This window comes from Glycine max, chromosome 16 (assembly GCF_000004515.6).
Source record: "Glycine max cultivar Williams 82 chromosome 16, Glycine_max_v4.0, whole genome shotgun sequence".
NCBI classification, from domain to species: domain Eukaryota; kingdom Viridiplantae; phylum Streptophyta; class Magnoliopsida; order Fabales; family Fabaceae; genus Glycine; species Glycine max.
The window spans coordinates 31,594,783-31,607,444 of record NC_038252.2 but is presented as its reverse complement, the minus strand read 5'-3'; the positions used below and the strand labels follow the sequence as shown (position 1 = coordinate 31,607,444).

The 12,662-nt window shown below is 30.6% G+C and overlaps 2 protein-coding genes across 2 annotated transcripts; one reads left to right on the top strand and one right to left on the bottom strand.

Moving 5' to 3' along the window:
* The first annotated feature begins 3,807 nt into the window (after positions 1-3,807).
* Positions 3,808-4,620, top strand: LOC102667005 (mucin-7-like). The gene has a single exon (XM_006599932.1). The coding sequence runs from the start codon at positions 3,808-3,810 to the stop codon at positions 4,618-4,620; it is 813 nt and encodes a 270-aa protein (XP_006599995.1).
* A 721-nt stretch (positions 4,621-5,341) lies between these two features.
* Positions 5,342-6,630, bottom strand: LOC100526886 (uncharacterized). Its single transcript, XM_003548015.5, has 2 exons — positions 6,169-6,630; positions 5,342-5,609 (listed from the first exon to the last, which is right to left on the bottom strand). Exons 1-2 carry the CDS (start codon positions 6,325-6,327, stop codon positions 5,505-5,507), a joined length of 264 nt encoding a protein of 87 aa, XP_003548063.1. The 5' UTR covers positions 6,328-6,630; the 3' UTR covers positions 5,342-5,504.
* Between the last annotated feature and the right edge of the window lie 6,032 nt (positions 6,631-12,662).

The window sequence follows — 12,662 nt, the reverse complement described above, 5'->3', positions numbered from 1 at the left end:
TGATAACGTTAAATATATTTTAAGGATGTAATATTTAATTGTCATGATTAATATTTTTATATTTATTACTATCATGATTGAGTGCAAATTTAGTAGTTACAGATTCTCCCCATTGACTTGTATGTTTGGTAATCTTTTAATTAAATTGATTGATCGACACAATATATTACCAAAATAATTTTTATTGTAAAAATTGACTTGATTAAAATTACATAGATATTCGTATGAGATTATTTATGTGGATTGTCTTCCGCCTAAAGAAATATGCAATTTGGTCAAATAATAACATACATGTGATGATAAATATATGACAATTATAAAGTATTTTCATGTGAATAATTGTCATTCCAAAGAAAGATTATTATTTAACATAACTAATGGTCAATATTTGATCTTAAAAGTACCCATTACAAATGAATTTCTCTATCTAAAGACTATGAATTAATGTTGTGGTGAGTATCTTTTGATGAGTTTATTATTTAAAATATTTTCATGTTTTGTTAAATATTATATATATATTATATGCATTGTTATTTGTAAACATGTTATATATTACAAATGGTTCTATGTAATTGACTAAGCAAACAAATGGCTCATGGCTGATACAAGGTCAATGTACAAAATATTGATTTGGATACAATATTAGTATATATCACATTATCCATAAGTATAGGTGGTCTGAAAATTCATATGATTGTATGTTATTCTATTTTTTTTAATCAATCGCTAAAGTCATTTGGATTTTGGATATAATGAGATGTTATTTAGCATTTTTTCTTAAAAAAATTACATCTGGTGGGTTGATTATATATAGTTGTGATGTAATTTTATTATGGTAATTTGGAATTAATCTTTTATGATTATATATAATATATAAAGCCTCGTGAAATTGAAAATTATTTTGAAAATATTTTTTTTCATCAAAGGATTGTTTACTAATTATATAATCATTAAGCAATAATGTATAATACGCTTGTGTGTAAAGATGTGTAAATTTAAGATCTCTAGTTTCAACTAAATTGTCTATCCAAAGACAATCATTATTTGATAGAATCTATATCAAATTCATTTTTCATGTAAATAATGGAATGTCCAAAAATAATCATTGTTTGACAGAACTTATCATTAATGTTTGATCATTACATTGAGAGTATCACTTATGGTTAATTCTTATAGATTAATTGTGTGATGGATATTTTGTTTAAGTCTTTAAATTTACTATAAAGATAAATCGACTGGATCTAATACCCAAATCATGGGTTCCTCTTGTTATGGCGCGGCTGCAACAAGGCCTCAAAGGTGTGTCGCTCCTTAGTAGGAATTGCCATGCGCTCTTGCTGGATGACTTCTGCGTGCAGGTAAGCAACAAAACTCTTCTTCCTTAGTGGTAGCGATGGACGAGACCAGAGGGTGCGTGCGCGACGTCATTAGGTTTGGGATTTTTTTTAATCTTTTGGGGATGCAAATAACACCGCTTTAAGCTTTCAAAGATTAATTTTGGTATTTATCGTTTTTTTTGTTCCTAATCTTATAATGTATAAAACTAAGATAAAATTAACTTTATCACCTAACAAAGTCAAAAGTCAAATATTACATAGGCGGTTTTATTTTAATAAATAAGAGTTAATGGTTAAATGAATTTATTATATTTTTATATTTTTGAAAATTAAATTTTATTTTTTCATCTTTTAACATAGAACAGGCTTCATACTTTTAATGATCAATTTGAGTATTTATTTTTTTATTTTGGTGTCTAATCTTATAATGTATAAAACTAAAATAAAATTCTTCACAAAAAATATAATGTATAAATATTTTAAAAACTGTACTAATAAAAGACTATTTTTAAAAAATATTATTATACAAATATTCTACATGTTATAAAGAAGTGGATTGAGCCTATAAAAAAAAAAAAGCGTTAACGCATAAGCTTTTCGTAATGCCAAAAAAGTTAAATTAACCATTAGGTACTCCATCGGTCTCTATATATAAAATCATTTTTAAAACATTATTTATTTCTTTTCATAAGACTATTTTTTAATTATCCTTTGCATAAAATATCCTTAATTCATTAATATTTTTGGCCAAAAAATAATAAATGCTAAAAATTAATGAGATAAATTCTTTCTCTTGTTAGGATTAAAGAATAACAATTAGGCGAGATGCAATTAGAGTATTTTTAGTACTCTCATTCCTTGACGAATTGCTTATTTTAAGATACGTTGATGTTTATTTTTATCATTTTAAGGGATTTATGTGCTATGTTAAGTTGCTTAAAATTAACTTATGTTATTTTTATAAGTAACAATTACTTATGATTAAAAAAAATTATTGTCTCATTTAAAATAATAGTTTAAATATGTTTTAAATTTATGATAAATTAATACATTTTATTTTAGATTTCTAATAAAAAAAATTATCTTGAGTATTGATTTTTGATATTTTATTTTAGTTTATGATAAATTAATGAATTTTATTTTTCATTCTTGATAAATTTTATTCATTTATTATTAGTTCCAATCAAGTATTTTTTAAAGAAATTAATACAAAATGAACAAAATTTATTATGAATGAAAAACAAATTTTACTAATTTATCAAGAACTAAAACAAAATATTATATAGACCCATTGGAGGCACGCCATCTAGCACTAATTTTTTATGTTTGGAATATTATTTTAAGCAAGAGGATAGAAGATGCAATTTGTCTCATGTTCATTGTGAGACAAATCAAATTACTAATTTATTATCAAAGCATAATCTTTTCCTTCTTTTTTGATGCCCAATCTATTGTATTTCCTCGTGATTTTTAATAAAATTTTCTTTTAGGGACTCTTTGTCCCTTTCTTCCAAAAAAAAAAGGACCCATTAGAGGCACGCCAAGCTTAAAGCTACTAAGAGCAACCTTCTCTTTTTCTTTTCCTTTTTCCATTTTGATGTGAAAAATTGGTCTTATATACATTCTTAATGTTGTTCCAAACATGCGGATGGTGTGTTTCAAGTGATGGTGCTTCAAGTGGAAATTAATTATCATCAAACATGCTAATAGTGTGTTTAGAGTGAAAATACGTCAAGTAAAATCAATCAAGTTTCTGCCTTGAGCCTGAAACAACATGTCATCAAACACACTGATAGTGATAGGGATAGTACTGCAGGAAGCTAAGGGTCTGTAAGAAGTATAATGCCCAAACAAAAGGCAACAACCTCAGCCCAATATGGTTAGTTGTGACCCATGCATTCATGCATCAGTACGTGGAAAGTGCAAACCAGCAAACCTTAGGCTAGCACCGTATCTTCTAATGATAGGGATAGTACTGCATGAAGCTAAGGGTCCACAAGAAGTATAAGGCCCAAACAGAAGGCAACAACCTCAGCCCAATATAGTTAGTTATGACCCATGCATTCATGCATCAGTACGTGGAAAGCGCAAACCAGCAAACCTTAGGCTAGCATCATATCTTCTAGAAGATGTGTAGTGTAATAATAGAATATTTGATGTTAGGATATTGTGATTTGCTTTATCTTTTATGTTAGTGCTTGTCGGGCCTTGTCCCCTTCATAGCTATATATATATCTGTGTAATGGCACTTGCTGGGGATATGAATGAATGAAATAGCAAAGTTCCTCCCCTTAACTTTCTTCTTCTTCTCTTCTTCTTCTTCTTTTGGAGGTGTTGACCCTCGAAGTTCAGCAACCAAGCTGCCGCACGTAACAATTTGGTGCTTTCATTGACCTCTCATGGTCGCCTTACATGGCTGCCACTCACCCTATGAAGCTTCCATGGCTGCCACTCACCATACAAAGCTCCCATGACTACCTACCATCACCCACACTACTCGTCGTACGGAACCTCCATGGCTGCTCTCCACAGCTGCAAGACCACCCTCTACTACCCCCCACAACACCACCTTAAATTTTCATCCGCCACCGAGGATTGCCTTGAGGCTGCCTTAGCCAAACTTACCCTCAGCCAACACAACCTCGCCGCTTCCATCGACACCTTGGCCACCACCATCGACAACCTTCTTCAGCGACTGCCTCGCAATCCCACTCCACATTTTTCTTCTTCCATTCTGGCGCAAGCACCGACACCAGCCGCAATTATATTGACTCCGCTCATGTCATCTCCATGGCTCATGCCAACTCCGTCTCAGACTTCGTCGTCGCCTCCGCCACCGCCTCCGCTGCTCAAGCTAACTCCATCACCCACGCTCACCGCATTCACGACCGAGCCACCTCCGCCAGCCACGACGCCTCCGCCAGCCACAACGCCTCCGCTGCCACATTCGCCACCACTTTTGTCTTTGGTACCCATACAGCCATGGCCCACAACTTGGTCGGGCTCGCTTCCTATGTTTGTTCTTCATCTGTCCGATCTCGTTTGCACCATCATTCCCTTCATCAAGCTCTTCAGCATTGTTCCTCCTTGTGGGACTGCCATGGCCGCATACACGCTTCCAACAATGACCGTTGCATTTTGCACAACTACTAAACCAGGTGCAATTCCCCGGAATAAACCTTGGGATCCCGGTATCACGTTTGGAAGCGATGTGTTGATCCCCCAACACCTTGAGGACAAGGTGTTTTTGATGAGGGCGGGAATGATAGGGATAATACTATAGGAAGCTAAGGGTCTGCAAGAAGTATAAGGCCCAAACAGAAGACAACAACCTCAGCCCAATATGGTTAGTTGTGACCCATGCATTCATGCATTAGTACGTGGAAAGCACAAACCAGCAAACCTTAGGCTAGCATCGTATCTTCTAGAAGATGTGTAGTGTAATAACAAAATATTTGTTGTTAGGATATTGTGATTTGCTTTATCTTTTCCGTTAGTGCTTGTCGGGCCTTGTCCCCTTCGTAGCTATATATATCCGTGTAATGACACTTGCTAGGGATATAAATGAATGAAATAGCAGAGTTCCTCCCCTTAGCTTTCTTCTTCTTTTCTTCTTCTTCTAGAGGTGTTGACCCTTGAAGTTCAACAACCAAGCCGCCGCACGTAACAAATAGTGTGTGTTTATAGCCGATGCATCAAGAGAAAATCATATAAGTTTCTGCATCGAGCCTGATACAACATGTTACCAAACACGATGGTTGTCAAGTGAAAATCAATTAAGTTTTCATATTCCTAATATTTTATATTCGTGATTCTGTATTTCTCAATAAGGTTGGACAAACCCCACCCCCCCCCCCCCCCCCCCCCCCTGAACAGCTTATCTAACTCTAGTGTTTGTCAACTTCATTCACTAAATTTATGTCTTAGCCAGCCCAAGTGCAGATCTAAAAATAGCGATGAGAGATACTAACAATGCTTTGCAAAACATACGACAACCTGCAGAATGATGAGAATTCCACAACGTTTCTTTGGCCAAATTTATCCACCAAACATTCTTGAACCCACAAACAAGGATAAAGAGAAGTGGGAATACAATAATTTACACATACATTTCCACAAGACAAATCACTAAACAAAGACTCATGATTAAAGAAGAGGGTTAGGTCACTAAGAACTCTTCAATTCGGCATCTTTGTTGGTTGGCCTCAAATTCCTCCACAGATAGCTCCCACTAGCCATGTCAACGAAACCCCAAAATCCATTCTGAATCATCTGAAAACCCAATCAACATTCTGGTCAATAAATAAAATAACCAAAACTAGACCCCAAACAAAAAATCTCCAAATTTTTTCCAATACACATTGATTTAAAAAATGTACAAATTTAAAAAATCTTCAAGAATCCCAAATATCAACTATAAATTTTGAAAAATTAACTTATCCGCCGACAAAATTCTCAAAAAATGAATTTGAGAGTTTATTCTCCCTCCCCAACAAAAAAAATCTCTAAATTCGTTCCAGCAAAATCCACATTAGTCTAAAAAAAATATACAAATTCCAAAAATCCTTAAGAATCACAAATATGACTCCAGAACTTTCGCATTTTAAAAGGAAATTAACTTCTCAAACATGAATTAGGAAGTTTATCTTTTTATCTCTTAAAATATCTTTAATTTGTCTTGAAAAAAATTGTACAGCAACCTTAACAATAACAAACCAATTGTTCATTCTAGGAAAGTAATTTGTCCACCCCTAAAATTTTAAAAGGTGAATTTGCATGTTAATTATATTTTCATATGATGATCATTGTAGAAAGAGGATTATGAGGGTACCTTCTTGAAATCAAAATCTTCCTTCTTGAAGGATTTATCTTCATTGGCAGAATCCTCGGAAAACACCTCGATCTTCGGGTCAGAACGCACCGTTTTCCACGCAAAATAACCCGCCAGCACGGCGGAGAAGAACACCAAGATAAACCTTAAAGGGCACATTTCTCTCACAGCAACAAAAAAAACACCAAGGAATAAAAAAAAAACAAGGGACTTTCAATTTCAAGGTATGATTTTTCAGAAACAGAAAATGAAAAGAGGGAAAATTGTTGACAGCCCAGGAAGGATCAAGCGTACGAGAATGTTGGGGTTGAGTTATTTTTTTCTAGAAGGTGTCTATAAGAAAAACTAGAACGCGTTGAGTTGTTCGTTTGTTTTTCTTTGGAAAAGAAAATTCTCAACCACCACTTTATGACTTTGTTTGCTTGCTTAAGAATGAGATTTGTTTTGTTTACAATGTCAAAAGGCACCTTCTCCAACTGCTCTAATTTTTTGTATATTGGGTCAGCATTTTTGGCTAAGTCCTCGGTAAGATGATGCTGACAAAAATCAAAAATAGAATATTGTATAAAATTTTAACAATTCAATTGAAATGTAGTAATTAATAATAGTTACACTGTTATTTAATAATTAATTTTAAAATGTATATATACGAGAAGTTAGTTAACTTTTGTAATAATTAATTGTAAAATATTGTAACAATGAGTTTTGATTGGGTCATAATCTAATTTACGTGCGAATGTAAATTGAAGAAATTATTAATTTATTTAATGACAAAATTATATTTTTGATCCTCCATTTTGTCTTTAATTTTAGATTTGATCCTCCGGTAAATTAATTCACAAATTTTGTTCTCCTATTTTCTAAAATCATGTAATGTTAATCCCCAAGACTATGATTGGACGTTATCCGTTAGTAAGTGATGTTGATTGTCACGTGTCACGTTCTTATACGTTCTTATTGGATGACGATTGTCACGTGTCATGTTCTAATTGGTCAATGAAAATATTAATGCATTTCATTTTTTATGGAGTTGACATCCAATCAAAATATGATACGTGGTGTTCATCATCTAATAAGAACGTGACACATAATAGTTAACATCATTTACTAACGGTCAATATATGATAACCAACATTACATGATTTTAGGAAATAGAATGATAAAATTTATGAATGAATTAATTTACTGAAAGACCAAATCTAAAATTAAAGACGAATGGAGAGATCAAATTTATAATTTTATCATTAATATATCCGGATAAAATATATGCGTATGTATCTTTAGTCAACTTTGGAGGTTGGCGTGCATCTAGAGAAGATAGCCCTGAAGTAGTGGGACCAGCTCACACCATGATATGATACAATTAACTTTACTTTAAATAATTTGGGGTCCCTATCTCATTCCTTGCTATCGTTAGAAGTTGTTATTTGATAGAAGGAAACATACATATACTAATTTCATTATCAAAACAAAAAAATATATACTAATTTGGTTTAGTGAAAGAAAAATATACAGATTTAGGAACGAAATTGTACCGGTATATCATTCCTTGCATAAAAAATATACGTACAATGTCAATGTAATTTGATATATATACCTTCTTATTTTGTTAATATACCTTTCTTTTTATTATTATTTTTTAAATATCCTCAATTCAAAACTAAAAGATTTGGCCGAAAACCCATTTCCGGAGACATGCTTTGACAGACAACTCCTTCAGGAAATGGGTGTACACTCACAGAAATGAAATCGGGTCATCATTTAAGCATTTTTCATTTTCAAAAGACATTGGGCTTTCATTTCTATTTTTTTCAAAAACGAAGGAATCGTGGTTAACGTTGTATATGGATTGAAGAGTCTTAAAATCAAGACCGGAACCTAAAGTTGATTTAGCATCAACAATGTCAACAATCAAAGCGCACAATGGTGAAAGCAAAGTACATCTTAACTTTTTTGTTGGAAATTTTGGCTTCCTAACTAATCCGCATAGCATGCATAACCAAGGGTCAAGACATACCACAATTATGCCTTATCTAGCCAACAACCAATTAAAACCCTTCAAAGATTCGTAGTATATCTTGAAAATGTTGGATAATTTTATTATTAATAATAAATATTTTTTATTAAATAGAAAGAAATTGCAACTATATGGGATACTAAGGTAATTTTATCCTTTCTGATACAATGTTTCTTTTGTTTCCTGTTCCAATAAATTATTTCATATGATGAGGTGAGTATTTGCATACTGCAAAAACATTTCAACACTTAAACAAGAACTCAAGAATTCGTTTAGGATTGAGAGGTGTTTGTCCTTGGGCAAGGGGCGACCACGCCCGAAGGATAACTTGAAGATTTGTTCACTTCATGTTTGTTGTTATAAGGTGTCTGGTCCGGGAGAGAGGGTGCTTTGTTGTTCGGCTATGGTCAAACGAATGCTTGCTCATGCCCTTAGTGGTTAAACAATCCTTATGGATACAAACATTAATATCGGTCCAGATTAGTTCAACAAACCCAATCATTCGAACCAAATTAATTGAATTGGTTTAGATTTTTTTGTATGTTTGAGTTGGACTTGAATCAAACCAATTGAAATATGATATTGATTGATTCAGATATCAAATTCAAACTTTCCAATTATGAACCAACCTGAACCAAACCAACTCTACCCTTTTCAGTGTGTTTTACTTCAATTTATTTTTAGAACCAAAGTTTGTGTTGGACGGTTTAATTTATTTCTTTTTAGTTATTATTTATAGATGGAGTTTTATGATTTATTTCCTTTTTATAATTTATGTTATTATTTAGTTGGTTATAAGTCAATAGCATTCAAATATGTTGGTTACATTATATTATTACATCATTATTTGTCAAAAATTGAGAGAAAATCATGTTATTTTTGTTAGTTTTTCAAAACTATTTGTAGAAAAAAAATTAATGAGATATCCAATTATCCAAACCAAACCAACTCATTCATTATTGGATTTGTTTGATTTAGGTTAGACAAAAAAATTTTGAAATCTAAATTAATTAAAATCAATCAATTCAAATTTTATTTTCTTCTGAATTCAAATTAAACCAACTCATAAACATTCCTAAAAATTAAAGTGATAGGATTTTTTTTTGGTAGATATGGAAAATTAAAGTGATAAGACATTTAAAATTGAGTTACAGACATAAATTATTTAAATAAAAATAGAACTTGTTAAAATGACATACAATAATCTTAAAATGCAATTTATTTACCAAAAAGAGATATATATTCAATTTGATATAGCTTATCAAGATTTAAAATTTAAAATTTAAATTTAATAGAAATTAAAATCAAAGAGTATTATAAATTATAAAATACAACCAGGGAGATTGTTAATTTCTTATTCTCATTGCTCTCTCAATTAGACATTCTCAATGTTTTTTCTTATCTCTTTTAATTCGGTGATGTATTTCGCACACTACCCATACAACCAGGCAAAAATTTCTTTCAGCCATCTCAAACTATTTTTTTATCTATATATTTGATCTTCTTACTTGTCTATTCCTTTTTATCGACTATCTTTTATGTCCATCTCTTATTGAATTTTAATACTATTTTATTTAAAATGAATTGTCAATAATTGAAAATAAATTTATATGATAATTTAAATTATTCATTATAAATAGAAAAAAAATTATATATTTAAAAATATGTATTATGAATTTTATTTATATAATAATAAACACTTATCATATGTAATGTGCAAGTAATTAAAAACTACTAATTAAAATAAAAGGTGATACTCAAATGTGTGGAAAGGTACTTTTTTTGGAAAATTCAGGAGATCGCGCGAAAAACACCTTAGATTAAAAAAAAACTACGTAATAAGAAAGAAAATAATTTGTAAAAATGTTCTTATCCAGGAGTAAGGATTCAAAATTATAACATAGTTATAAACTTTTAAAGAAAAACATAAATAATCTAATGAATTGGTTTTTACTCATTAATTCTAATCCAACTCAAAATCCATTACAATCATCCGTTTTACCTCTCCAGATTGAGCTATTAGAGTCTTTAAAAAACTTGACGTAAAAAATATGACTGATATAATTGCAATTGCATTTGCCATATGAATGTAAAGGCCCCCAAAAATTTTGTTCTTGCAACACAGCTGCCATTCCAGATTGCAATTTTAAACCTTGGTGGCCGTGTGCTGAGAGTGACTTAAGATATGATGTGTAGTTAACTAGTTATGAAATGGTGTGTCATGGATCACAGTTAATTGTGTCTTTTAAATATATGACAATTAGTCTAAAAAAAAGTATATGGCAATGATTCGATCTTTAAAGCCAAATGTGCTTTGAAGAATATTGGTTAGAAAAAATTAACCTTTTAAATAGATTTTAATATCTCAGTGAATCAGTCTTAACTGCCGGTTGAGGATAGCTTGAGTTCAAGAAAAAAAAAAAAAGATATGATGCATAGTAACTGCCTAGTGGTTGCAAGGACTCAAGATAGGACATTAAGGATATGTTTTGTTTAACGTTAAGATGATTGAATACAGATTTTCATGCACGTTTTGTAAAAAATAAGAATTCAAAACTTTTGATTCAATAATTGTTTAGGGACCTTCCAACGAAAAAACCAAACACATACTAAAGGACCCCAACTCGTATAGTTTTATTTACCGACATACGCATCATATTCTCTTGCAGAATTGTAATTCTGATCAAAGCATGCATACATGTTGGAATTGGGTTGCTTGCATCAAGGATTTTGCTTTTGAATTTGATTCTCATTCCCCTGAGAATGCATTTCTGATTCTGTTACATTTTTGGTTTCTTCTCTCCCTTAGTACCACAACCATAGTGTGTGTATGAATATATATATATATATATATATATATATATAATATATATATATATATATAATATATATATATTTTATTAATATATTATTTTTATTTTTAAATGTATAAATGTATATTGACAAATTTATTTTCAAAAGTGAAAAAAGAAATACGATAAATTTATCTATTTGTTAATTTTAATTTCCATAAAAAGCCTACGTGACACAAATGGATAAAAATGTCATAAAAATGATTATCAACATGACTGTTAAATAGATTGGACCAAAATGTCAGTAATTTTTCATTAGATCAAAATATCAGTAATTTTTTTATATCAAAATATCAATAATTTTTCATTAAACCAAAATGTCAATAATTTTTTTTAGACCAAAATGTCAGTATGTTTCCATTTGACCAAAATGTCAGTGAGTTACTATTGGACCAAAATGTCTCTAATTTTTTTTAGACCAAAATGTTTGTACATTTCTATTGAATTAATTTGTCAAATCCCAAATTTCGTTTCATTTAAGGATAAAATATAATTTAATCTTCATCTTTTTCTTTTTTTATCGTTACATGCATAACATTACAATAAACACTTAAAAAAAAGAAAAACAAACATAAGTTAAAATAAACATAATAATAAGCATAATATTGGTTAATAAGTATGGTTACTTTAACAAACATTGTAACTCAAATGCAACCATAACAACATCAATAATATCTTCTAAAATTTAATTAATTATTTTTATTGTTGATTACAAGTTATTTATGTTAGATGTTACATATTTGTAGATAAGATTAATTGCTCTCAATCTACTCCACAAGTTGAACAACCTCTGTCTAATTTTGAAGTACTCTAACTCTTAATGCTGAAAGTGTTCCAACTCCAACTCCATCTACCACTCAAAGTGCTATGAGTGACTTTTACATATAACTGATTAGTTATTGTTAAATTATGTTATGTATAACTAGTCACTATTTATAATGTTGTAGGAAACAAACATCATACCTCCACCACTGTCAACTATGTTTAGACCACCTTCAGTTAGGCCTTCAACACTCATTCGAATTATATTCCCAGATGTATCATCTGATAGGATGAACCAACAAAATTACATGTGCTTCATACCCATGTCAGGGCTACCTGGTCGCCAAGATTCAAAGAAGTGAAATATGAGATATGTTTGTCTTTTATTTATAATAGATTTTGACTAATTAATATAATTTGGATAAATTTGTAATGTACACTGTTACAATGTTTATTTTTATACATTGGTAGAATATTTATTTTAGAAAATTTTGTATTGTGACAGCAATAGACAGTAATAGGTAGTGACAAAATCAAGTTGGTCCTTATTTTTTGTAAGGATTAACTTAATGGTTGTGCATTTTTCTTTGAGTATCATATTTTGGGTAAAGTATTTGTCACATTAAAAAATTCATAGCAATAAACAAACTATGTTTATTAATCAATATTATGTTTATTATTATGTTTGTTATAACTTATACTTGCTTTCCTATTTTTTTAAGTGTTTATTATAATGTTAAACGATAAAAAAATGAGAGAAGATAATGATTAAAGTAGATTTTACCCTTAAATGAAACGAAATTTAGGGTATGACAAATTAGTCTAATGAAAACGTATTGATATTTTGGTCCAAAAAAAATTCT

Coding starts and splice junctions, on each gene's coding strand:
- LOC102667005 (XM_006599932.1), top strand. CDS start 3,808: ATGACTACCTACCATCACCCACACTACTCGTCGTACGGAACCTCCATG.
- LOC100526886 (XM_003548015.5), bottom strand. CDS start 6,327: ATGTGCCCTTTAAGGTTTATCTTGGTGTTCTTCTCCGCCGTGCTGGCG. Junction 5,610..6,168: donor AAGATTTTGATTTCAAGAAG/GTACCCTCATAA, acceptor TTGGGTTTTCAG/ATGATTCAGAATGGATTTTG.